This window comes from Galeopterus variegatus, unplaced genomic scaffold (genome assembly GCF_000696425.1).
Source record: "Galeopterus variegatus unplaced genomic scaffold, G_variegatus-3.0.2 Scaffold4980, whole genome shotgun sequence".
Lineage (NCBI taxonomy): Eukaryota > Metazoa > Chordata > Mammalia > Dermoptera > Cynocephalidae > Galeopterus > Galeopterus variegatus.
The window spans coordinates 78,196-106,102 of record NW_007731091.1 but is presented as its reverse complement, the minus strand read 5'-3'; the positions used below and the strand labels follow the sequence as shown (position 1 = coordinate 106,102).

The 27,907-nt window shown below is 35.7% G+C and overlaps 2 protein-coding genes and 2 long non-coding RNA genes across 6 annotated transcripts in view; 2 read left to right on the top strand and 2 right to left on the bottom strand.

Annotated features, from left to right (window-relative positions):
- The window catches only part of PKD2L2 (polycystic kidney disease 2-like 2), a 35,360-nt gene extending 34,881 nt beyond the window's left edge, over positions 1–479 (bottom strand). Inside the window, exon 1 of the mRNA XM_008588706.1 lies at positions 449–479. Coding sequence (XP_008586928.1) covers positions 449–479 — 31 coding nt within the window. The remainder of the gene's footprint in view (positions 1–448) is intronic.
- Positions 480–2,034: 1,555 nt separating this feature from the next.
- On the bottom strand, positions 2,035–19,828 carry MYOT (myotilin). 3 transcript variants are annotated; one of them, XM_008588703.1, is made up of 11 exons: positions 19,731–19,822; positions 16,640–16,724; positions 16,164–16,288; positions 11,823–11,994; positions 10,445–10,549; positions 7,461–7,507; positions 6,377–6,509; positions 5,115–5,322; positions 3,619–3,784; positions 2,867–3,000; positions 2,035–2,657 (listed from the first exon to the last, which is right to left on the bottom strand). In XM_008588703.1, exons 5-11 carry the CDS (start codon positions 10,526–10,528, stop codon positions 2,485–2,487), a joined length of 945 nt encoding a protein of 314 aa, XP_008586925.1. In that variant the 5' UTR covers positions 10,529–10,549; positions 11,823–11,994; positions 16,164–16,288; positions 16,640–16,724; positions 19,731–19,822; the 3' UTR covers positions 2,035–2,484. The 3 variants fall into 3 exon arrangements, with proteins under 3 accessions (XP_008586925.1, XP_008586926.1, XP_008586924.1); XM_008588704.1 differs by lacking the exon at positions 16,164–16,288 and having other exon boundaries at positions 19,731–19,828; XM_008588702.1 differs by having other exon boundaries at positions 16,164–16,724.
- On the top strand, positions 5,233–6,547 carry LOC103604114. The gene is made up of 2 exons (XR_551687.1): positions 5,233–5,360; positions 6,141–6,547. It is a non-coding gene; the product is annotated as an uncharacterized LOC103604114 (long non-coding RNA).
- Positions 19,829–21,539: 1,711 nt separating the features above from the next.
- LOC103604113 lies at positions 21,540–27,202 on the top strand. The gene is made up of 2 exons (XR_551686.1): positions 21,540–21,640; positions 26,967–27,202. It is a non-coding gene; the product is annotated as an uncharacterized LOC103604113 (long non-coding RNA).
- The last annotated feature ends 705 nt before the right edge of the window (positions 27,203–27,907 follow it).

The window sequence follows — 27,907 nt, the reverse complement described above, 5'->3', positions numbered from 1 at the left end:
TGTTAAAATTAAAAGAAAAATACAAACCAAACAAACCCCCCTCATCTGTCCCTAATAGTTTTCTCCACCCGTCAATACCGCTTGGGAAGGCAGGCTTCTGCTGCAGAGAGAAAAAGTGCTGCGGCTGGGGTCTGTCAAGGCCACAAGTCCCTAGATCGACCATTTCGGAGACCGGCCTAGGGACGTTCATTGCACAGCAGGCGACAGCGCCGAGCTCAAGTCTCGGGCAAAGGGTGAGTGCCTTGTCTTCTCAGGGATTCAGTTTTCCCGTCTGCGAAATGGGACTATTTGTCCCTCTTCGCTTCTCCAGGGGAGGTTGTGAGGGCTAAAAGTGTCGGCAGTCATATCTCTCACATGAATACGGATTTAGGGAAACAGAGTTCCTTCCAGCGGATGTGTACTTGCCAAATCGTCCCTGCCCCACCCACTGCCTAGGAGCATCCCTCACCGCCTCGGTGCCATCGCGAAGCCTCGGCCATGGTGGACCTGCACCACACCGCCCGTTCGTCCACCCCGGGCCTGCCGCGCTTGCGCGATAGTCTAGCGTCACGCGCTTCCTAGCTCATGCGCCTGCGCGAGCCCTCCCGCTCCTCCAGGAGCGCCCGCTACGCGGCAAGGCGCAAGTGCGCGTGCGCAACAAGGACCCTCTAGAAGCGCTTCCCCTGGGGCGGCTTGGGCATTGCGGCGGTTGTCACTTGCAGAGGGCCAATTTCTGGGACAAACCTGGCTTTGGGCTTAAAAACCGTAGTAATAATTATAACGGGCTTCTCTTTCTTGAATACCTTTAACATTTATCACCTTGTTTAGTTTCCACATCCACTTCCCTAAAAGGTAGGTATTTCTGTCCTCATTTTAGGTCTGAAGAAAACGAGACTCTGAGAGATTAAATAATTTACCCAGAGTTGGGACAACATCTGCTGGATGCCAGAGCCGGAATGCCTAACCGTGACTCCACGCTGCCGCTGCTACTTGCAGAAAGTGGTTGTTATTAACCAAGAGTTGTTGCTAGGAATAACTTCTGTTCTTTCCTCCAACCTTGACATAGAGTTGAAAAAAAAATGAACCTGCTGTGATTATGTAAAAATGTAGGCTAAAACAGTAGTGCTTGGGAGCCCAGACCCATATATGGCCCAGGAGCTTTGCAAAGATGACAAAACGTTTGTAAAATAAAGCAGCTATATAGAAAAGGCCAAATTTGGCTGAAAATTAAGGCAGCCAAAAAGACCGCCAGGCTGTAAGAAAGGAGGGATTCTTATGTTGATAAAAAGGAAAATGAAACGGAATTCAGTCCAAAGACCCCAGGGCAGCCTGCAAAGAAAACTGTTTTAAAAGTAAAAGATGAGGCCATTTTTGTTATTTCCCTGAAAGAGATGTAGAGTGATGTTAATAAATGCCATTTTATAATACAGATAAAAAGCAAAACTAGGCCACGCAGTAGGAGGGTGGGTCATCGTTGATAAATGGAACAAGAGACCCTAGCAAAAGGCCCACAGCCAGTCCAGAGCCCAAAGAGAAAGAAAGGGCTACTGTCCTAGCTTAACGGTAGTTTAACGAAAGGATTTGTGTCTTCCTGTTCTTGGACTCTCAGGTGCTCACAAAATTATGCTTCCTAATGTAATAGGTTATTTGAACTTGAAATTGCTGGAGGAATTTGAATAGGTATTCAAATTTATGTTAAATATAAGAATTAAGCAGATGACCTCTAAAGACTATTCTTATTCCATTGAGCTCAATAGACTCAAAGATGTTGAAGAATTAGAGACCTATTTGATTAAAACAAAATCACAAATTCAGGAGAGATTCAGTCATGATTTAAGTTACTGTGGTTGCCTTTGAAGTGCAAATCATGGAGAGTCTAGCTCAGTTTCAGGAGGAATTGACTGAATTGTAAGTGAGTTTCACACTGTTCTAGAACATAATATTGTTGCCCTTTTGTAACTTGTTATTTATAGGTTTTGCTGAATGTTGTTTAATATACAAAAAGCAGGAGTTTTATTTTAAAGATCCAGACTTTTGTGAAGAGGAGACAGTGTTTTTTAAATATTTGAATTTTATTCTCTTTTGACATAAAACTATGAAACACTCAGATAATCTATACCAGGTTAGTATTCCTGTAAGGGAAAATGGGTAAAACAGCATTTAGAAAGCAGTACCAGTAAACCTTATTACAAGCATTAGATATATTTAAAAAGTTGATGTTAATTCATACCCTATAATTGTGTATGAGTTAGATGTTAAAATTTTGTATTTTAAGATGGCTGTCTTCAATTACAAATTCATATACCCAGATTTTCTGTAGGCTTCACAAATCAGAGAAATTGAATGTGCAAGAGTCAAAGGATAAATAATATTATGAATATATATTAGCTATGTTACGTAATTAAAGGCATAATCTGTTAATATAGCTATGGATTTATTTCAAAAATATAATTGAATATATTACTAATAGTGTCATTGTTGTGTTTTCCAGTGTTGGTAAAGTCATTAAAGTTCATCACTTTCATAGAGTCCAGATTGAGCTGCCAGACGCTGAAACTCTCCTTCTGGGTTAAAAGCTTGTTTCACATTCAGACCTTTCCCGTTAAGTGCTAAGTATTTGCTGAAAGTTGGTCGAACACGTAACTGCTTGGGAGCTGGAAGAGTTTGCTTTTGATGGGCTGAAATAGATCAAATAAAAGTTAACTCAGAGAACCTGTTCTAAACAAATTGTTGCACTAGGTGTTCATTTTCAGACAGAAAAGAAAAATCAAAACAGATTATGTATGGAGAAAATCCCTCAAATTTTATACAATGCAGGAATTTGCATTTTTAATTTAATCTTCCTAGTTAAAATTTTTGTAACACTTGGATTGATAGTGTGGCATACCTGTAACATCTAATCTTGTGTTACATGTCGTCACTCCGGCTTCATTAACTGCAGACACAGTATACCACCCAGCATCTTTCTTGTTTACATCTTTTATCAATAAAGTAACTCTTCCAGCATTATCGTGATATAAGCTAAAAAAAATTTTTTAAAAAAAATGAAGGTAGAGAGATTAATTTTCCTGTGCAAGTTTCATTAAGTGAAATTTTTTTTTTTTTTTTTTTTTTTAAAGATGACCGGTAAGGGGATCTTAACCCTTGACTTGGTGTTGTCAGCACCACGCTCAGCCAGTGAGCGAACCGGCCATCCCTATGTGGGATCCGAACCCGGGGCCTTGGTGTTATGAGCACCGCACTCTACCGAGTAAGCCACGGGCCGGCCCATTAAGTGAAATTTTTGACCTAGAGAGTCATACTTATAAGAAGAAAAAGAAGAATTTAAAAATTTCTAGGTTGTGTCTAGTCATTGCCAAATACTTACTGGTTTTCTTGAATTAAACATCCCTCCTTAAACTTGTTTATGGTGTTTATTTCCTTGAACCATCTTTCTTTATTGTTAGTAAAAAGGTAAATCCTAGGCTACTTTATGCCATACATTTCTGATTGGTGGAATCTGGCTTAATGAAGTTTTATTATATGTTTTAAAAACTAGACAAATTGATATTATAATTGCATACTACATATAATGTATGTTAAAGTATAACTGGATTCATCCATATAAACTATAGATAAGTCTAAAAGTACTTATCCTACCTTATTCGGTCAGTGTTGAATTGTACCATTTCATTATTTCTTTTCCAGAAAAGCTTTGGTGGCGGTATAGCCGAGATCTGGCATTCTAGTTTCACCGAGTCGCCCTCAAAAACTTTTTTGCTCTGTGGTTTGTAGATAAACATGGGTGCTCTTTTATGTTCTTTTGCTACATATTAATAAAAAAATTCAAGAATTTGAAATGTGAGAATGATATTAAATCCAATGAAAGTATTATAAAATTTGTATGTTGATATTAAAGTTTTAAAAAACAACAATAGGATTGGAAACTTTTTTTTGTTTTAGTTAAAATAATATCCAATACTATTTTACTATACCATTCAGAGTTCTAAAACTATAATGCAGTAATTCATTGAATTTATAATCATGTTTCACTCATATTCTGATTTATCATCTCATCTGTAGGGAGGCAGCCTGAGTGGTGGAAAGAATACCAGACAACTAGGATTCGAATACTCTCTTGGCTGCATGAGCCATGTCGAGTGAATTTTAAATCATGTGTGTGTGTGTGTGTGTGTGTGTGTGTGTGTGTGTGTTTGTTTTTTATTCCTAGCTTACTGCCATGTCGAGTGAATTTTAAATCATGTGTGTGTGTGTGTGTGTGTGTGTGTGTGTGTGTGTGTGTGTTTGTTTTTTATTCCTAGCTTACTAGTTGTTCCCTTATATTGAGACCCCTCAGTATATCATAGAATAATCTTAGGGATTTTTCATTGATTGGGTAGAATGCAAACCCAAGAAAATTGTTTATCCTTTAACCCAATCAAGATCTTATATAGTAAACAGTAAATTATAGCAAAATGTCTCTTATGCAATACACCATGGCTTAAATCATTACAAATGTGTTATATTTAAAGCGCTTAAATTGTAAAAATTTTAAACCAGAGACCAGTTTCATAAGAACTGTCCTACTAAGGACAAATCTGATATGAGTTTTGTCATACCTGTTTTCTAAAGCAAGTACGCATGTTTTTGTTATAATTAGAGACTAGTTTCCTAGTAAATATAACATAGTCTAAGGCTAAGTTGATGTTTATTCTTCAGTTTTGAACTATGCATTTGTATAATTATGACACAATGTGTGAAAACATGAGTCAGATTGATTATTTTAGACGGTAGACCAGAGAAATGATTAGACTAAGTTTTTCACTTTGAGACCCTATAGTTATGTCTAGAATTGATTATACTACTTTATTTAGTCTGTCTAAAATTATACAATTTCTTTATTTCCTTTCCAGAAAAGCTCTGGTGGTAGATCTGTCATAGTTTCACTGACTTTTCCCCAATAATGTTTTTGTTTGTTTGTTTGGCTTTTTTGTTTTGTGGCTTGTAGGTAAAAATTGGCATTTCACTAGATTGTGTAGACATTAACCTTAACTATGAAGTCCTTGGACTTTTCTTTTTAAAATACTTTCTTTTAAAATACTTTTGCTTTTTCATTGCTGGATTTTAAGCTCTCAAGGATTTCTTTGGATGCTTACCAAGGACATCCAGCTGCACAGTAAAGGTGGCTTCTCCTGCTCTATTCTTGGCAACACATGCATAAGCCCCTGCATCTGAAGTTCTGACCACTTCAAAGATGAGTGAATGAAAACCCTTCTCAGACACTATCATTTTGTGCAAATCATCTGATTGAACTGGTCTTCCGTTTAGATACCATGACACATCAGGAGCTGGCAGTCCACTCACCTTGAAACAAAAATACAAGGAGATGACAGAATTTTAAGGTATTGCATTGCTGGAACCCATTTCTTCATTATGAATTTTAACAATTCCAGTATCTGAGTGGGTTTGTGATTGAAAATGCAAAGCAAGAGCTCAAAAAGGTATTTATAATTTTTAAAACAAAACAGTAGAAATTAAACCCTTGAAATTAATGTAGTATTTTCAGACTATCTTAAGTCACATTTAGCTCTTTCACATGCAACCTCAGGTTCTTTAAGTTCTCTTAATTACAATATTTAGAATATTAATTTATGTTATATTGGTCTCCACAAGGAATATGGAAGTCATATGGCTTTTCTGGCTAATTGTGACTGCAAATGAAATCCCAGAGGCACATGTACATGGGGCTTGCTGACCTAATGAATAACTTGTCTAAAACAGTGTTCTTGAGCTATAATTTAGTATATAAATGATAGTTTGTTAAATGTTTTTATACTTGTATAAGCCTTAACAATTAAATGTAGTTAATGTTAAGTCTTAACACTAACTTCCATTCATAAGGAATCAGAAAAACGTTTTACAAGAAAGAGTTCCCCAAAATGAGGATACTAAAAATGTGGACTATTCTAGAAAGCTATTCTAGCCTGAAGAACTTTTCCAGGCCAAGAAAAGCAGGATGGCTTGAATTTCTTGGTAGAGGAGAATTAGAGAGGCATTCTACTTTAGAAATCCTATTGTTGTGATAGTTTCACTTACACAGTGTATTTAACAGGTATATCTATTTACTCAGTTAATTTTCATAAATGTATGATGTATGTATATTTGTTATTCCTGTTTTACAGATGTGGAGACAAAAGCACAAAGAGGTTACATGAGTTGTCTAAGGTTACATGGTTGAAACGTGGCAGAGCCAGGATTCAAACCCTGCTCAGCTTGGCTCCAGAATTTGTGTTCTTATCCATCGTACACACTGCTTTTCAAGCTATGTGGCAAGCTATGAGGTAGAAAGAGGACAATTTTCATAACTTAGTTATCCCATTGTTGATTTCCCCCCAATACTTTTGAATTCTTCTCTTACTTTGAAGTCCATTCTGCAGAATCTTCCTTCTTCAATTGACATGTTCTCTGGCACTTGAAGGAAACGTGGTGGGTAAAATTTCTCCTGGATTGCATCCTGATCATTCACATCTCCCCTTGAGGATGATCTACTTCTACAAAAATATTTTAATAATAACTATGCATAAATGTTGTCATTGCTTTTCCTTTCACACAAATATAGTTTAGCCATCAAATTTCAAAACTCGGAGTCTACTGTTTGATCTGATAGTGTAATAACAATGGATAGAAACCTTAGGGCTATCTTTAGATATGGCATATTTGATGACTATTAGAAATAACACTCTAGAAACATCTGGTACAAAGTGTACATCTTTTTTTTCTTTTTTGCAGTGCCGTGAATTGATGAAGAAGTTGATCTGTTAAAATACAGAGTACCCATAGGTTTTCTTATCATCTGCAAAGATTGTATTATTAGAATTGGGTTTCATTGTCATGAGAAGGTTGTTTAACATGGAAACATGGTTCTGGCTTATTTGATCAAAATATTTAGAAAACTTCCTCTGAGATAGTTCTGACAATTAACATAAAATTTTTTTTTTTTTGTCCTTTTCCGGGTCCGGCAACGGATCGCAACCCTCAGTGTTGCCCCCGTACCGGACCGGGGACCAGAAAACTTCCTCTGAGATAGTTCTGACAATTAACATAAAAATTTTTTTTTTTTGTCCTTTTCCGGGTCTGGCAACGGATCGCAACCCTCAGTGTTGCCCCCGTACCGGACCGGGGACCGGCAACGGGATCGCAACCCCCGGCGTTGCTCCCGCGCCTCGCCCAGCCAGTGAGCGGGAACTGGTCTGTATGTGGGATCCGAACCCTCGGGCGGGAGCGCCGCCGCGCTTCCCAAGCGGCGCACCATCCAGTGCGCCACCGGGCCGGCCCTAACATAAAAATTTTGATCATCATCTCAAACATTAGAAAATTCACATTGTGTTTTTAAAAAGGTATGTAGTGAGCTTGAGAGCTCACTTTAAGAGCTTACATTTTTAAGCTGAAGATGTTTTAGATAGCAAAACATATATATTTTTAAGAAATTTAAAAATTTTTACCTTACTTGTGATGCAGGAACTTGCAGTCGTGCATGTTCTGAGTTGTGCTGTTTGAAATTAAAACAAAGTGATAATGTTAACATGCAGTTGTTAACTTGAAATGAAGCAGAATTAAGTAGTTATAGTTGAAAGAAACATTTCTATTTTGTATATATTTGTATAGTCATGGTTAGTTCTATATAGTCAGCTTTTAAACATTTAAAATATAGTTTACTAACCTACTACTACTGTAGCAAGAAATCCCCAGAATTAATAGGACTATTCAACAGGTACTATTTATGAAAATTAGCTAAAAGTGGAATTGATAGTGGTTCATTTTTCAGATGACTATTTTATGATAAAGGATGGTGTGTCCTCCTGGTATATTTGAAATGGGAGCACATAGTACGGATTGTCCTTTAGTAATACAGGAATAGACATGAAGTCATTTGTGTTGGCAGTAGATACAGGGTATCATGTCTACTGCTCAAAAGTGGCACCAACAACAGTATACACATATTAGACTGGAAAATACTTCTCTTTTTAACTTGTGGCACAAAATGCTGTTGGACATCATGGAAGATATGTGTAGAGCTATGAAAAAACTGAAAAACAGCATTCATTATATCCTCTTTAATAAAGGTATATTTAATTTAAGAAAACATCTTTTAAGATTTATATCTGAGCACCAGAAAATTATTTCTATTTGAGAATAAAATCAGGAACTGATGAAAATTATAATTAATTAATTGATTAAATATTTAATGCCTATTCTGTGTATTTCACTGTGCTCGGCAATAGTGCAAGATACAAAGAAGTGGAAAGTATAGTCCCAACCCAAATACCTGAAATACGTCTGTATAAAAACAAAGAAAATTTGACTACAAATAATTTATTTTGGGAGAAATCTGTTAAGTTAATGTATTTTGTCATTTTAAGACAATAGTCTTTGGCTGGCCGGTTGGCTCAGTTGGTTAGAACACCACCTTGTAACACCAAGGTCAAGGGTTTGGATCCCTGTACCTGCCAGCCACGAAAACCAAACAACAACAACAAAAAACAGTCTTACAACTCTGTAACAATTTTTGGCTAGCCTTAAAGTATTTAATGCAAAAGATGAAAACAACTGGCCAATTCAATGATCAAACAAATCAACTAATTTTTGGGGGGTAAAAAAAATGAAAATAATTGAGCTCAAAATATCCAAATTAAGTTTTTGACTTTTTTGGTTTGAACATGTATATAGTTATATTCAGAGATTTGGTATTTCAGTTATACCATAGCTTGATGACATTTTGTCTTATTTGGGTATTACATTTGAAGTATACAAAAACATACAAGATTTATCTTTTTTGACTTCATAATATGTTTCTACTGCTAACTTTTTTCCTGGTACTATCACCTTCATTTTAAAGGTTCTAAAGAATGATGAGAAAAACAATACATCCTTGCCCTTGGAATTATATACTGTGTATTTATAACATAAACTATCATCAATATAACATTGCTTTGAGTAATTTCTCTTACAGAGATGGGTTTATATCTTATTCTTTTTGTAATCTCCCATAACAAGTCCAGAGCCCAGCACACAAGTGGTCCATGTAAATCAGCTAAATGAATGAATGCATGAACTGTTCAGTAGCCAAAAAGAAATTTAAAAGTTTTCTTTTCAGTTTCTAGTTCTTGCTCTGCTATAACTTGCTCCATCCTTTTTAGGAGGTCTAGTTGGATTTAACAGAAACAAAACTCTTACTTTCAGTTTTCTATACTTGGAAACTTGCACTCCTTGAGTTCCTAGTTTCATCCCTTGGCTCCCAGTTTCTTGTGGACTTTTTGGGAGGGAATGAGAGGTAACTCCGGAAGAAGGAAAGAGCAATAACACTTGAGTCTGCCTCTCCAACTGTACATTTCTCTTCGGGTTAAGTTTACTTGTTGAAATCAAGTTGGTCAGGCACAAGACTGTGGCATATTCATTTTATGCCCCCCATAAAGTTAATCCCTTCTTGGAAAGGAATCTTTTGTTCATTTTAGAGCCATTACTCATATGGGTTTTTTTTTTTGGCTGGTTTGTTTTAGTAAGAAGCATTTTTGAACACAGGAACATGACAAAAGGAATTGGATGTTTCAGTAGTACAATGAATATATTTTAAAACTTTCAAATGATAAACAGCTTATGAGAAAAGGTTATAATTACTTTGGTTTAGAGTTTTAACTTCTGTCCTGTTAAAGATTCACAACTTATAAATCCTCTGTTCATGTAGATATTATAGAAAGAGTCATAGATCTAACCAACCCCTAAGTATCCAGATAAAAAGTGATACCATTAACTTTCTGGTGTTTTGACTTTGTGACATTTCAGATGCAGATATTTGAACTGCTAGAAAATGGGTAAAATATTAAATTTATATATACATATATTTGGCTCATCTTGGCCTTTGTATATCTAATGGAGAATGAAAGTAATTAACTTTTATTTCAAATGCTATTTATAAGCATTTAGAAAAGCAGACATTTAAAAATCGCATAGAATAAAGGTGATCCAGTTAGATAAAGATTATTTTTTTATTTTTTATTTTTTTAAAAGATGACCGGTAAGGGGATCTCAACCCTTGGCTTGGTGTTGTCAGCACCACGCTCAGCCAGTGAGCAAACCGGCCATCCCTATATAGGATCCGAACCCGTGGCCTTGGTGTTATCAGCACCGCACTCTACTGAGTGAGCCACGGGCCGGCCTGCATTTTACTATTTATAAAGTACTTTCATGTATGTTTTCATTTGGTCTTCACTGTAACTCTGAAGTAGGCAGGGAAAAGGTAAGAAAATTAAGATACAGGTAAGTGATCCCAAGTTGCACAATTCTTAAGTAGAAATACCAAGAATCAGGTCATCTGTCTTTGCAGATCTTTTCACCAGTATAACACTTCTTCCGGTGTTCCTGTTGATAGTCCATCCAGCACAGCTGCCTTCTCTCAATGCTAGATACGATAAAGATTATTTTCATTTACCTGTGGTGAATCTTGTGCATCACTGTCATTTTGAGCTTGAAACACAGCAGCTGCATTCTGTGGTCCTAGCAATCTTCGAGCCATCTTCTCCTCATATGTTAGCCGCTTTAAAGAAATAAGTCATTAAGGAGATAGGAGTGAGATTTAATAAAAGGTATTTGTACAGATTTACTTTAAAATTGCCACTCTAAGTCAGAACTTTCAAAGAAGTATAGTGCTATTTATTGAATTATAAATAGACTGTGTTTTTTGAAAAAGCCTTTCTTTTGTTCAAAGCATTTTCCTTCCATTCTAGTACCTCTTCCCTCATCTATAATAAAGATTCTCTTAGGCTTTCTTTTTGCTCCTAAGAAAGGCAGGCATAATCACCCTTAAATAAGGCTCTCCCAAGTAGAGGGAAATTCTTTCCCTTCCTCCTTGTTGTGCATGTTCCAATCTGGTCTGTTTTTGTATATAGTACTACACATCCTCACATTCAGAAATAACTTTTATGAAATAAACACTGAATATTTGACTGTACTAATTTCTGACTGATATGCAAAATGTATTGGAATTAAAGGCATACAGTACTGTTTCAAAGATAAGTAACTAATAACACAATGTGCACAGTAAGAGCTACATAATAAGAATTATAGCTATAATTATTTGTCCATCAGTATTATACACCAAAGTATGTGAAGAAATTAGGTTGATAGTATTTCCCATTAGTTATTTGGCCAACAGACATATTTTATGAGAGGGAAGTGCTTAAAACAGAAAATTTTCATTAATCATTCAGGTTGATTTTTTCATTTGCTGCTTTTACTGCTGAAAACCAAGAGGTGATTTCATGCAGACTGATACGGAATAGGACCCAAATATTCCTTTTTTCAGACGATCCTACTCCTTGTTGATTATATGGACATAAATCTGTGAGACAGAAAAAACTTTCTTTTTCTTTTTTGTCTTTTTCGTGACCGGTAAGGAGATCGCAACCCTTGGTGAGGTGTCACCGGCACCGTGCTCAGCCAGAGAGCACACGGGCCATTCCTATATAGGATCCGAACCCGCAGCGGGAGCGTCGCTGCGCTCCCAGCGCCACACTCTCCTGAGTGTGCCACAGGGCCGGCCCAGAAAAAACTTTCTTTTTCTTTTTTGTCTTTTTCGTGACCGATAAGGAGATCGCAACCCTTGGTGAGGTGTCACCCGCACCGTGCTCAGCCAGAGAGCACACGGGCCATTCCTATATAGGATCCGAACCCGCAGCGGGAGCGTCGCTGCGCTCCCAGCGCCACACTCTCCTGAGTGTGCCACGGGGCCGGCCCAGAAAAAACTTTCTAATTGAAATTAGATTTTATAATTTAATTGGCCTTTTGTACAAAATAGACTTCTTGCCCACTTGATTTCCGTTATGAAGAAGGGTGTCCTTGCATTTCAACTTTCTCTCCAAATCTTGAATCAAAGCTTCTTTTGATCCTTGTATTTCATGGTCAGGAGTCCTTGGTGTGGGCTTAGAATTTGCAGTTTGGGATGGCTTAGCATTGGCAGGTTGGCCAACTGAAGATTGATAGCTTTAAAAAAGAAACAGAAAAAATTTTTTTAAAAAGAAGATCTTTAAGATGTGGTATCTAAAACAGAATTGGCCTCATTTTATAAGCCACCTTAAGATACATTGAGTTTACCGCTTAGTACTACTAGTATTATTAAAAATACCAATTGCCCTAATAACAGTCAAGAAGGATTTTATAAGAATGGTTACCACCTTTTTTTTTTCTTCTTTCTCTTGGATAATAAAAATCAAGAGGCAGGAGGAAAGAAATTTAGACATAAGGAGGATGTCCTTTCCTGAAGGTCTTCCGTAAAGAATATGAGATATGTCTAGATAATAGCAGCTTGAGACTTCTTCCAGTATTACAATTGAATTTTTTAAGTTTGACTTGTGGATACATATTAAGCAGTGGCGTACTAGAGCTGGCTCATATGGGTGTGAGAGAGCTGGTTTTCAGCATCTCTTCTCAGCTACCTGTGATCTCACGTTATAGTTTGAAATTGGTGGTGGTGGATATGTTTACACCAGGGAAATTGGTTAGTACCACAAATCATGGCTTTTTTCTCCAGAGCTGATTGTTAGACATTTACCAGCACACCACTGGTATTTAGTGAATATTCTATTGTTTTGAGTGCAGTCTAAAGTTTACACAGTTTCTGACTTTCCTGTTAATTTCCAATTCTTATTAATTTCATATTCTAGAAAATTCGATTATGCTAGAAAATTAAGTTATATAACAAATAACTTCTAAAGTAATGACAGTTTCTTCAATATTGTTGAAGTAATTTTTAAAGAAAGAAAGGGATGATTAGAAGAAGAAGGAGAAAGATATATAAACAAAAAATGGAGTTTGGTGGGGGGGAAGCAAATTTGAGTAGCTGTTGAAGAGTTTGGTTTAAGTTCTTATTTCAAGTTTTGAGTCTAAATTTTCTTGGCATCTGCCTCTCCCAAAGTTACCCTGTTCATTCTGATAGATGACAGGGGCAGTATTTAGGGAATCCTGTGTTTTGGGATCTGTTAGGTAGCTCACCCTCTTCACGGTGCCTTATTCAGTTTTTACCTATCTTGTTTATTTAGGGCCTCACAGGGGCTAGCTTATATCAATCTGTTTAATGTGGGAAAACTGGCTGCTGCCCTCAATGAATAGTTTACTATTAGTATAATAAACATTCTCCATTTATCCAGATGAGACAATCTTGGTGTCTTCTTTGACATGTTCTTATCCGAATATTCTTAAGGATCATTAAAAGTACTTGTGAGCTAAGAGGAAATGAATCTCCTGAGTGGAGCCAGGGTTTTAACTTTTGCTGGCTTTGGGGACTTGGTTAGTAATCACTAAATTGTAAACATACTGAAGAAAAAAAAGATACTGTATCATTTATATCAACTAACACAAAACACTGGTATAGGAGATACTACCAGTTGAATGAATGAATGTTTTTCATTTGTTCAAGATATTTTGTATCAAAAGTCGATGATACACATTTCCCCTCTTTACATTTCAGATCTTCAGATCTTCATAGTTGTCTATATTTGTCTTCAACTGAAGTCTGATCTGTTTAGTTAGGTAAATAGCAAAACAATGTATTTAAATAAATAGTGAGATTTTTAAAAAAAGATTGAATTCCTTTGTTTTTATAGATTTCATTTTTCTTCACCTGTATTAAATTATATTAACCTATTGGGTTTTTTAAATGCTAGTTTACTGTCTTTATAAAAGTCATGCATGTTTGTTAAAGTGAATTAGTATTAAATAATTAAGTTTGCTGGGTTTTTTTACTTTTTTTTTTTTGGTCTGCTGGCTGGTACAGGGATCTAAACTCTTGACCTTGGTGTTATCAGCACCACGCACTAATCATCTGAGTAACTGGCCAGCCCCAAATAATTATGTTTTAAGACTGTCATAATATATCTAAGAAACCCGAAAGATGATCAAAACCAAGCTTGAGAATCACTAATGTATATGTGACCTCATCAGTTTATTCACTGAATACCCCCATTATTCCCTTACTATTAAGCCATCTAAATTAGGATTTGATACCTGCTCCTATGTTTAAACTAATACTTGTATTATACTTGTACACTGCTTTATAGGTCTTTTTTCCCTTCTCATTAGTTATCTAAATCCTTAATTTTGTTACAGATCAGAAAACTGAGTCACCGAGCAGGTAAGGTACTTGCTGAATGTCACAGTGCAAGCTTTTTGGAAGGAATAATTAAAGAGTTCCTCTCAATTTCCAGTCTGTGGTTTGATCAACTGAATAAAATGTTTTCTTAAGGGCTTCCAACAGATGAAAAGCTAAATAAAGCTTTCAAATTCTTCTAGGTCAGAATCCAAGGGATTATTTCAGAAGACAGAGCAAACTTGAGCCCATCATAACAATGAGAGAGATGAGTTGTGCACAAATGTTCAAAGGGTCAGGGCTTTCCACCCTGTACAGCTGGACATGGAATGAGTATCAAGTAGCTATGGGAAGATTAAAAGAGTTATCTATAGTTGCTGAAAATGGAACAGCTAAAGCTAGATCTTTGATCTCTGGTTTGGGGACCTCCTGGGCTTTATCTCTCATTCTTTCCATTTTTGCCTTTCTTCCTCTCATTTTACATTTGTGCACAGAACCAGGTACGTGGTTTCGGTTCAGTGGATATTTGTTTGATAGCTTTCTTTTCTGGGCAGGAATTTGGAAAAAAGATTTGGTCTTTACTAGGAAAAATATTATGGAAAAATACTAGGAAAGGTTATTTTAGATTTAAAAATGCTCATGTAGGGTGGAGAGAAATGGGTAAAGGGGCATGAAAATCAACTACAATGTATATTGAAAAGCAAAATAAAAAAAATGCTCATGTAGGAAATTTGGAAATAATAGAAAGTGAGATGGAAAAATGATCATATGGGTAAATGTAACCAAGAAAGATCTACAATGTATGATATAGGTATATTGGGAATTTGTGGAGGAAGGGAGAGAGAGAGTTCTTCTTGAAGGCATATTTTAAAGCATTAGGTCAAGCCTCATAGGATGCTGTTTTTGTAGGTCAAAAACAGTTGACTATCAGCCATTTCAAATAGTTCAGCCTAATATCTGTAGGATTCTAACAAATGTTTTTGGCTTTACTGATTTTTATTTTTAAAAATATTGAAAAGATTTCTTTGTAAGTTGAATTGCCATAGTCAGTTCAACTAGGTTTCCTGAGTTGTCACCAGTAATAGGAATTTCTAAAAAAATTAGCCTCTAGAGAAGACAGAAAAATTAGCAAGAGTTTCTGTGAATGTGTCAATAAGCTTGTAACAAAACATATTCCATCAGACAAATTTTGAGATGCCTCTGATTTAGTTCTCTGATGTTCTAGCCAGCAGAGGAACAGGAAAACTGATAGCCCCAAGTGTGCATAAGCATAAAGTATTCAGTTCATGTTTTAAAAAAAGTACAACCACTATGTTCTTCTTTGTATCGGGTTCTCTTAGGACAGTGTTAGGGCTATGGAAATAGTACATGCTTGCATAAGGCTGCAGGTATTCTTTGCTGTGTTTAGATTAGCCCAACCAATTTGAACAAGGTATGGTTTTAATTACCAAAGGAAACCTAAAGGTCATAAGCCTTCATCTATTCAAGCCTTCCTCTTTCTGGTCATAGTCAGGAAATTCATACACGTGAGTATATGAATCCTAGATTTTCTTTATTTGTTAACTTAAAATTATTTTTAGCCAAATGGATATTCAGGATTAGAGGGGAAAATGGATAGGAAGAAAAGACTAAGGCTGAGAAGAAACTTAATAGCTTTTGCTTATGTGGAAGGAAATCCTATCTGAAGAAGAGCAGACAGGTGTTCATCTCAGCTGAGTCCAGAATCAGAGGAATTAAATTTACAGTATGAGGAACTTAGCTTAGAACTAAAGTTCATTGTTCTTGGGTATGTTAGAAATCTATTTTTTTCAAATATGGAAAAAACAGGTTAGTAATTGTATAGGGTAATAGGTGGTCTGGGTTTAGATCAGCCTGGACACTGGAGAACGGGTCAGATAATCTCTTATTGCCAGTACCCTGCTTTGATGTGTTCTGGAAGAATTATGGAATGAGACAATTACGGAATGTAACATTGCCTTTTTAGATAGTAAAGAATGAACTGCAGCATACCCCCAAAACTCCTCAGATATAAGCCCACTGTGTATGCATCATATAAAAATTCACTTACTTGGATTCCACAGTGGAAGGGATTTTACTGTAATCAGGCTGTGATGGTAATATGGAGCTGAGGAAGCTGGCTGGGGACTGGTTATAGGTGGCTGTAACCCTTTGGCCAGGGTTGGCACCAGGAAGCTGCTGGGGAGAAGCAGGGATGGCAGAGGAGGACATGGTGATATGAGAGCTCATTGTTGAGGAGGCAGAAAATCTTTGCTCTGTGCATTGGCGGGGCTGGATGATAATGGAAGACTGTTTGGTCTGGCTAGAGAAGCTGGGTGTTTCTGGTCCGGGAGGCTGCAGTCTGGAGCCACATGGGTTTTGGGACTGGATAAAGTGTTTTGGACGTTCGTAGTTAAACATGCTTAGGTGGTATATGGAAGATGAAGGCAAGTTAGTACTAAAATGATTTCTTCCTGGAAGGACAGGGTCCTGAATTTGGGGCTGCAAGCTTGGTATTATGGAAGGTCGCAAGAAATCAGAAGCAGCTTTGGTCTGCCCCTCCTTGTTGAGATCTTGAGAATACTGTGCTCCTGGCTTTGATGGAATGGGCTTCTCTTGAAAAATATTGTTCCTTCAAAAGGAGAAAATAATTACGTTTAGGGTCCTGAATTTGGGGCTGCAAACTTGGTATTATGGAAGGTCGCAAGAAATCAGAAGCAGCTTTGGTCTGCCCCTCCTTGTTGAGATCTTGAGAATACTGTGCTCCTGGATTTGATGGAATGGGCTTCTCTTGAAAAATATTGTTCCTTCAAAAGGAGAAAATAATTACGTTACAATATTTGCTTAAACAACAATACTGTTTATTTATTTGACTTCTTTAGGACCTTATGTACTTTTTATTTTTTTAGCTTATGTGCTTTTAAGGTTTCTTCAAGGTGGAACTTTCCTGGCTTCTAGACTTTCCTTTATCTCTGTCTTTGTACAAATAACTTTTCCTCTCAGAATAAGAAAAAGGATTTATTAGGGTTTGTTTGTCCCTGGGTGAAAGCATGGTCAGGGGCTTCAAAGTGTAGGAGAACAAAGTTGAGTTTTCCAAGTGCTTATTATGAAAAGAAATTCTGTGATGATGCTTGTGTGATAGTTTTATGGCCTCATGATTAGCTTTTTCTCATAGGCTGCAATTTCATTAACCACAGAGATTTAATGATTTAAAATTAATAGCAGTTAAATATATATAACATGTCAACTTCCATTCAGTCTGAATTCTTCTGATTGCTCATCAAAACAGCTCTTCTTAGGGCCAGCCTGGTGGCGCACTCGGTAGAGTGCGGCGCTTGGGAGTGCGGCAGCGCTCCCGCTGAGGGTTTGGATCCCATATAGAGACCGGTCTGCTCACTGGTTGAGCATGGTGCGGGCGCGACACCGAGGGTTGCGATCCCGTTGCCGGTTGCGGTATGGGCATGACACTGAGGGTTGCGATCCCGTTACCGGTTATGAAAAAAGACAAAAAGGAAAAAAAAAAAAAGAATTTTAACTGGAGATGCAAAAAAACAAAAAACAACAACAAAAAACAGCTCTTCTTATATGCCAATTAATCTATATTCTGATGGTTTCTGATGAATAACATCTTGGTAAACCAATGGAGGCAATATGATTCTTTGGTAAAGAACATTTACTTTAATGTTCATATTTACTCCTTCACCCTTTCTCAATTTTACGAAGTAGAGTGAACATCTACAATTCATTGTTGTCAACTTTGAGTGGATTTTTTTACTTTTTATTTTTACTGCCTTTTTTCTTTCCTTGATTCCAAATTGACCATAATACCAAATTAATTAAGGAATAACTAAGTGTGTGTATAATGTATGGTACAGACTGCATTTCCGAGCCATTTGTAAATTTTAAAAACTATTTTTAGATTATACTTTCTAGTTATGGGTCTTGATGTTCTTTTAATTATTTAGAGTTTTTATTTTTTTTCTTGTTTAGTATGTACTTTAGATTAATTTTGAACTTATTTTTACCTATTCTTTCACTTTTTCTTTTCAAATGGCAAACAGGAAGTATAAAAGTAAATAAGGCACCTATGAAGCTAGTCTATGCCTTACCAAGAAAAGATGGGTGCCATTTCTCTTAGCTCTGCATTGATCCTCCTGCCTTTCTACAGTAGATTCCCATTTTTCCTTAGATGAATTGTTTACCACTAAAATTAGCTTTGAAGGATTAAATTTGCCTCTGATTTTTTCCATTAGGTAAACCTAAGTAGGACTATATATAGACATTACACACAAGGATGACCCCTATGAACTTTAACATTGATCCTATTTGTATTCAAAATAGATCATTTAATTCAAAATACATTTAGTTTGTTTCACATAGTATACGTGAACACTAAGATAATAAGTCAAACTTTTAATTAAAAAATTAACCAAGCTGTTTATTGTTGAAACAAAGTCTTGTAATTATTTAAGTTACTAGCTTAAAGAAAATATTGTTAATGAAACTTTTCCAGACCAAACAACTTCATTCTAAAGTTGTGTATGTAGTTTAAGGTTAAATTAAAACTTAGCAGTTTTAGAAAAGAACAAAAATGCAACTAAAGAGCCAAGAGAAAGACTATTGAAAAGAACCCTTAAAAATTATATATTTCTTAATTTCAAGTTTATGAATACAAACACATTCATCCAGAGTGCATTTTAGAAATGAACTACCCTAGGACTTTACATTTTGGGGGAAAAACATCCAGAAGGAGGGCTTCAACTCTATTTCAAGGTCAGTAGTATTATTATGGGTTTATTCATTCAGTTGCAGAATTTAATCCAGAGTTTGGTTCCTAAATTCCTTGCTGGGCAAGCAAATTATTCGGACTTGTTTCAAATAGCAAGGATTAGACTGTTTAAGAAATAGCCAGTAAATATTTTCCAAAAAGAGTTTTCTAATTTTCTTTACTTATGTTTTCAGAATGTCAACTGTCTTGTACATTTTGGTGTTGGCCTACATTTACTGATATTTTTTAAAGCTCAATTAAAAACATGTTCTTTTGAGTTTCATTTTATCCATGGCTTAACAAAATTTTATACAGATAACTCTAAAAAGCTTTTCTTCATGTTTGTAGTTACTGTTCAACAATTCAATTCTGTAAGTTCTATTACATGGCAATTCCATAATAAATTCTATTATATTAATTCTATATCAAATTCTATTGTTTTATTCCAAATAATGTTAAATTCCAAAGATTTTATAAATAAAATACTATTTAGTCTCCTATTTAAAAAAATCTTAACATTTTTTTCTGTTTCTAATATACCACAGACTTGTACAATAAGACTGATAAAATATTTTGAGGCCCTATAGGACATTATCACAATTACAGTCAGATCAAGTGTCCCTTTTCGAGGAAAAATGATGATTTAAAAATAATGACACACAAATGTCTTTCCCTCTATCTTTTCTATAATGCCTTCTTCTTTCAGTGGAATGAATAGGTCACTTTCTCTTTAAGTCTTCATATAATATCATTATGATGTTGTGCTTTCAGACTTTTTATCTGAAGATCACCTTTGTACATACTCCTCTAATTTGTATAAAAAACAAAAACAAATCCCTAAACTGTAGCAGGAATAAAGAAGGGACTTACCCGTAGTTCCAGAGGGTGCCAGATGAGTTTAATTCACTGTTGAAGGGAAGGAAGAGGCATCCCCTTCCCTCACAGACTAATCTAGTGGCTCTGTGCTTAGTATTATAGCACCACTGACTTTTATCAGCTGCCAAACAGTGACATCTGATGTGCTTGCCTGTCCATCTACTTATGCTGGCATGTCAAAGTAAGAGTCCGCAATCTAAACAATATCTCAGATGTCCTAGTGATATTTAAGGAGTGGGATTACATGAGCTTCTCTTGCAGGCCTCTTTATTTTAGACATGAATTTTGACTATGAGCTCAACAAGCTCATGCAGAGGAAGAGCAGTGATGGAGGCTTTGAATTTTCCCTGTTGAAGAGACAATGGAAATAATATTCTAAGACTGGGGTTTTTCTATCTAGTAGAACTTCTCCACTGATAAGGCCAGTGACGAATGGGCTCCAAATTTATTTGTATGCATAATTCTTCATATGAAGGCCTTTTTTCTTTTGCCTTTATCTGAGAGTGAGGGTAGAGTGGGGTTAAACAATTTGTTCCAAGAGGTGGTCTGGGCAGAGGCAGGAGAGCAGGGTCATGGTGAAATGTCACTGGGAAGGTAGAGAGGTGGAAAATATGATTTGTCTTCTTCAGCAAGTTTTCTGAATCTTTATGTCATATACCCCTTTGACCTAGTACTTTTATTCTAAAAGAGTTTTGAAACATTTAAGAAAAAACAAAAACAAACAAACAAAAAAAGCATCCTATACAATTAGGGCTGTCAGTGCCAAACAAAAAAAGCATTCTATACAATTAGGGCTGTCAATGCTCTTTTCTTTCATCTTCCTTTACTCCTAACAATTGTACAGTTTCCTTTCTCTTTTTGCCAAAAGCATCCTATACAATTAGGGCTGTCAGTGCTCTTTTCTTTCATCTTCCTTTACTCCTAACAATTGTACAGTTTCCTTTCTCTTTTTGCCACGAGGACCATCATGGTATTTAGGATTCCATTTTTTGTGCAGGAAAGTAAATAATTATAAAAGACAAAACATCTAAATCAACAAAGGTGGTGGAATAGGGTGAGTAGCATGAGGATCAGGCCAATTAAGAAGTACCACCTCCATTTAGTGCCTTCAATTCCCCTCACTCATGAGTAGGTACCCAGACATTGATTTGATTATCATATACATTAGGATCCAACAAATAGATGCTTGAGCACATATGAACCATATAAAATTCTTCCCAGCTGACCATGTACGTATACCTTTCTTTGGTTCAGAACAATTTGATAATTGCCGCCTGGGCACACAGATTTTACTTAGTAGAAAAAGCATGCTAGACTTGATGAGTAGGTGGTTGCCTACAAAGTCTTATTTCAGGAGTCTCCCAAAATATTTCTCCACATCTGCTCACTGATATTTTAAATTCCATTAATAGGGACAATGCCTTTCAATCCAAACTAGAGAGATTTAAAATTCAAGTGCAAGTGACATAATAAAAATAATAATAGCTAACACATATAGCATTTACCATGAGTAAGACACTATTCTAAATATTTTAAATGTGGTATATGTGACTGACATTTGGTTCAGCCTGAGAACAGGGTTTGATTAGGGCATGGAAGAGGAAATATGATATTTGGGGTCTCTTAGTTCTAAAAGTTTGAGATATACCCCACCAGCCAAGTACAGAAGATGTCCAGGACAAACTGTTAAATCCCCAATTTTGCTTAGGGCAGGTTCTAAATGTACCACAGTTGAGGAAGAATTTTAGTTCCACTTGCTCTTTTTCCTTCAAGCTTTAACTCTTCTTTTCTTTAGGTCTTTGTATATAATGTGGGTTGTGGTGTAATTCATGTAATAGCTTCCATGGTACATCAAGGCTGAAGTTCTTGCTATAATAAGAAGATCAAGGGATGATTTAGGAAAGGTAAGTAGGCCCTCTTTTATGATGCCATTCTCAGCAGTTAAGGATATATATTTAATAATATTTCATGAGTCTTTTTTTCTGTCTTTCAGTGTTTGGTTTGCTTTTTTGAATGGTGTTTTATGTTTCCTCACAAGTGTAGCTCTTTGAATGGTTTAGTTGCATATTTGAGAAAAGTCATAGACTCCTAAGATTGGAGGAATCATTAAGATGCCAAGTGGGTGAACCTTATTCCAACTTATCCAAGACAGCTTCTATTTTTTTTCTCTAAATTATCAGTAAGGGCCTCTGGTGAGTCATTCTCAAGCCTCACAAAATATTCCTACTATCTCACTGAAGCCTTTCCTGCTGCATGTTAAGGGAATTCCTTGTCCTATCATCAGTGGAAACAGTGTAGCTATTTAACTGTCACTCATTCATTCCTTTCCATATATAGCCTTGTTGTTTTTAATATGTAAAGTGTATGTGCTATTGTAAAAATGGTGCTGTGAAGTTCTTTTAAAATCAGTGGTCAGATGTGTGTAATGAAGCTCATTTCTGCTATATCAGCTGAGAAAGAAAATGTCACATTGAGGATGAAAGGACTAAAGAGTGAAGAAAGTTTTATTTATTTCAGATTACACATAATTCACTATGATTTTTGAAGTTCTACATAGACATATGATGTAATGGAATCCCACTGTAGCATTTGTAATTTGAAATATCCAGTCTAGCATTTGACTCAATCTTATATGAGTATTCTTTTCAAGCAAGAAATAATAATGGACTCTCCTGCGTTTAGAGCTGAAGAGTAAAAATGATAACAGTAATTTGGCTAATGGTATACAGCTTTCTAGACAAATTAACCTTTTTATTATCTGTTTTGGAGACCCGAGTATGAGTGCCCACTCTACCCCATACTTGCTGTATAACCCTAGACAAGTTGCTTAAACTCTGAGCTTTAATAACTACCTGAAAACTGAAGATAGTTCCTGGTTTACCAACCTAAATCAGAGAGTTGCTGAGAGATTCACATGAAATGGGAGTCTGCTCAGGCAACTAGAGATCTCAGAAGGTAAAGAGACCAACTCAGAAATCACAGTATTAGGATCTTATTGGACATACACTGATCCTGAAAAAAACACCAGTGCAGTGAAACAGTATTCAGTGAAGTAATAGATTCTATTTATTGAGTACCTACTGTGTACTTCACATACTTTGTTCCAGATCTGTTAGTCTCTAAATCCAAGCCTTTGCCTCACTCTTAATTGCAAGAAACACTTGGAGAAGTACCTATTGCAATTTCATAGAATCGTGAAGAACCAGCCCTCAACAATATGAACCAATCTAAACTTTTAGTCATTTGTAGAATGAGGAACTTAAAGTAGATGGCCTCTGATTCCTTCCATATCTGACATGGTATACTCTTTTTTCCTCTCATTTCATAGGCCTAAATACTACCTAAGACATCTCTTCTCAAAAAGGTTTCCAATATCTATTTTGTAGCTAACAGAGGCTGCATTTAGTTGTACTAGTTAAGTAGTCAAGTATGCTGATTTAAGTTTTGTTGAAGGAGTTTAACCTAAAATTAATTTAAAGGTGACATTTTTATAAAAGTAAAATATTTAGTGGAGTATGTTAGATATTGTTAAAACAAAAAATTTAAATGACTTTTAGCACCAAAGTTTTAGATTTTTAAAAAAATCAGTATTTTGGGTTGAGGTTTGTGTTGGGGGCAGGCGGATGGTGAATGGTGGTGTATTGTGTTGTTTTGAACATAACATGGTTCCAAATCCACTTAACTGAATTATCTTTCCGTTTTTACATTTGTCCTCTAAACACAAGGACAATTCTGTCTTTAGTGATCATGAAGAAACCCATATCACAAAATGTTTCACATATTTATATTTAGATAGAACACTGAATTCTATTTTAGGAAGAGATTCTACTTCTTCAAAATCTTGTGCCATTTCAGCATTAATGATTTTTTTTAAAAATAGGTCTCTTTAACAAATCCTGAAGTGTGGATCTAAGCACAAGACTTACTATTTCAGCCATGGTGAATGCATCCTGAAGGGCAAGGGAGAACTTGACATAGTTAAAATGGTTCATCTCAGCATGCAGGCTCCCTGAGGGCAGGAGATTTTTCATGATCTGTCTAAAGAACCAGGAATATTTGTTGAATGAGGGCATGTTAGATCTGTCTACTCTTAAAATTGTGGTTGTAGTTCAGAGGAATTTCCACTGATGGTGCAGAAATACTTCTCTGAAATCTGAATCTCATGTTCAATGTGACTGGCTGGTGCAGGAATAGTTGGCATAAGGTTTATCGTGGTATGGTCTGGAGTTGTCCTTTGTGTAGCTTCACTGCTCCAGGGAAAGGTGGTCAGTTTTGGAGAAAATGTGCTCATGGGTAACTTTGAAGAACTCTCTGATTTTTCTATTTCTTTTCCTTCTTAAAAATATAACTAATCACCAGTTCGGGTAGAAACAGAATCTTCTTCTTGGCTCAGGGCTGAATTGGAGCAAGGAGATTTTAAGGAGTAATTACCTGGGGAAACAAAGCGTTTTCCTTCAGAGACTGCAGTCTCAGTGCCTTATTTTTTGCAATGCACTTAAACTCCCTAGAGTCCTCAGAAAGTGCTTCTGTGATAATCAAGGTGCAGATTTCCTCTTCAAAGGGAAGAAATTAAACTTGATCAGCACATTTGGATGCCCAAAGTTAACAAACAGAGTGGGAAAATGGTGGGGAGAGTAGGAAGAAGGAATAAATAGAGTATTCCCGAGATTAAAAAAAAATACGTCTGATTAGATATTTTGTCTTCTGAATGGGATCATGAAGATAAATCTTAAAAATACAACCTAAAAAACAAAACCGAAAACAAACAAACAAACAAACAAAAAAAAAAAAAAAGAAAGAAAGAAAGACAAATGCAACCTAAAACAGTCCCAGCATGGTCTTTATTACCTGCCCCTCAGACACGTCTGTTTTCTCTACTAGACTATGAGTTCCTCAAAAGGGATTACACTTTATTCCTTGACTTCTAGATTTCCGTACCTTTAATAATTATCATAAAAGTCTCCTCAAAAGCAGGGATTACACTTTATTCCTTGACTTCTAGATTTCCGTACCTTTAATAATTATCATAAAAGTCCTATAGAAATATTTTCTGAACTGACCTAAAAATTATCATTACCATGGTACTTAGACCTAATGCTAATACAGTGATGGCCACTATGTGATTGGCACCACACCTGCTTCCTGAACAGTCAATAATTTGGACGTTTAACGTCAAGACACTTCCTTACTGCCTCTGTGTATAGTTCATGAGTCACAAATACTACACCAAGTGGAATTAGAAGGAGAATGCATGCTTTTTGAGGGCAAGGACCTTGTTCAGTTTGGTTCATTGCTGTCTCCTTAGCGCCAACTATAGAATCCAGCCATAGTCTGTCCTCAGTAAACATATGTTAAATGAATGAATATATGAATAAATACACTGATAAATTCCAGTTATCTCACTTGTTCTGCTGTGTCAGTTCAAGAGCTGCTGTAAGGTAGCCTCAAAAGAGCTCATGAAGGCAAGAGTGACTTAGGAGACAAAGTCTTCTAATGCTAATTTTGATTTAATAGATTATCAAGATGTTGAAAAATTGTACTTACCAGGAATGGATGATAAATAAGCTTCTGAAAGATAAAACAAAAGAAAAGAGAAATAATCTAAATTATGATAATTCATTTAGTTGGGAGAAGGGGCTATGTATGTATGAGGAATAGCTGGAGGCAAATAGTGTAATCTGGAGTCACAGACTATAAATTCTGTAGAAACTCAGAAAAGGTGCTCAGAAACAAATACTTGTCAGGGTGCTAGAACTTGATTTTTTCCTGGTTCTACCACTAAATTGCTCTGTGACTTTTTGAAAATTACTTTACTTCTCTGGATCTTAGTTTTTCATTTGTAACATGAAGGTTAGACCAGATAAATACCTCCTCTCTGAATGTGAACCATTGCTGAAACACTAATCTTGAAGGTGGCCTTTTTCTCCAAAGAGAAATCCTTTCTCTTAATCTCTCTTATTAAAATAAAATTGACTATTAGATTATAAAAATATGTAATATTACTGTAGAAAAACACACAAAAAGGTTAATTCTCAGGGTGGTGAGAATAGGGGTAATTTAAGTTTTTTTCTTTATGTTATATATTTTCCGGATTTATTATAATAAATTTATATTACTTTATTTTCAAAAATGCTATAAATGTTATTGGAGGTACCACATCCTTTTTTAAAAAAAAGATGCTTCTTAAGTGTGATGTGCAAATATTCAGTTGTTTTGAATTAATATTTATTTATTTCAATAAATTTATTTTTTAATACACACACATTGATTGTACATGTTTATGGCAATACATGTATACAAGGTGTGAAGGTCAAATCAAGGTAATTTGCATATTCATCATTGCAAAAATTATTATTTCCTTGTGGTGAGAACATTTGAGTCTCTTCTAGCCATTTGAGAATATATAATAAATTATTGTTAATTATAGATGCCTAGCACTACTATACACCATTAGAACTTATTTTTCCTATCTAGCTGTGGTTTTGTATCCATTAGCCAACCTCTCTCTATCTTTCCCATCCCCTCCCCTTCCAGCCTCTATTAACTACATTAATTAATATTTAAATGAATATATTTTATTCATTTGACAGAAGAACTATCTTGGACTTGAACCCTGGCTTCAGCATTTACTAGATTTGGGATGCATTTCTAATTTCAGTTTTCTTATAAAATGGGGATAACATAGACTTCAAAATGTTTATGTGAGGATCAAATGAGGAATTGTTTATAAGGCGTAAACTCAGTGTTTAGCATAAGGTAGATCATCATACTTGTTTCCCTTTCTAAATTAATTATTTTGTAGGAAAATTACACAGTAAGTATTTAGAAAGTTACACATGAGTTTTCATTTGTTTTACCCTCTAAGAAATATGTTTATTTTCACATTTCTTTGTTGTTTGTATGCCAAGAACTCATTAGAAAGAAAATTAAGATTAATTTATGAAAATAAACCAGTTTTTTCACAGCTATTAAAGTTATTCTTTCATCAGCACAAACAGCTATCTTTTCTTTTTTGGTTGTTTTTGTTGAGGAATCATTTGGATTTGAAATAACAATTGTTTAACAATAGAAATCATTAAACCTGTAAGAAATCAAATATTAAACTTTAAAACATGAAGTAGATTTCAAGGTTAATTAGAATTAAAAGCAATTGAAAAGCTTATCATGATACTCTTTCTGATAATCTGGAAGTCATCTGAGTTGGCTCTCTGCTCTTTCTCTCTGTACCAGCGAACCTGAACAGCGGCTATGGCCTGGGCTTGGCATTCAAACACGACAAACTGACCTCTGGTTGTAGAGGTGTCTTGAAGATGCTGAAGAACAAACACAAAGTTTACAGAATGGAAGAAACTGTTGCACCATATACAATGATTTGAGATGCCAATTGTGCTAAGTGTGCATGCTTTTTCATCATAATTATTGACAACTGACTATACTTTAATTAAAAAAAGAAGCTGCTGAGCATTCTTTTGGCCTTTGTAGTGTGCTTTACAGTCAGGTATAAGTTATTTTTATCTTAAATTTATAAAGTTGTGTTTAATGAGAAAGTTGTTATTCACATTCCCACGAGCCATTTTTAAATTAGAAAAGAGATTAGTTGAAAAGTCTTCATTTTGTTGATACATATCTAGTCACAGACGTAGTCTCTGTTATTAGTCACAGTAGCCTGGGCAGTATAGTAATTTGTTAAGAGCCTTGAATCATAATTTAGAGGACTTGGGCCAAAAATCTCAACTCTGCCACTGGCTGGTTGAAGCTGGTCATAGGATCTAGGAAAAGACTCTTAACCTTTCTGGGGCTCAGGTTCTTTATCTGTGAAAGAGGGCTAGCGAAATGCCCAGCCTGTCTTGAGATTTTGAGGTTCATTTCAGATAAACAATCTGAAAACTTTCTGTAAAGAATAAGAGTTATATTGATATATAAAAAGCATTTATTAACCATAGCTAGTTTAGCCTCACTATATATAAATGAATGGAGGCATTTGTCTAATATCTCTTAAATCCTTATCTCCCTTCTTCCCCTACCTTGAACCCCACAGTTGTCTAGAATTTAGAATTACATTTTGGATTATAACTTGTCTTTGAGACCAAAGTGGAAGTATAAGAAGTCCTTCTATCAGGTGAGGCCTAGGTGAGACATAAGGACCAGCCTAACCCTTAAGGCCTGATGCC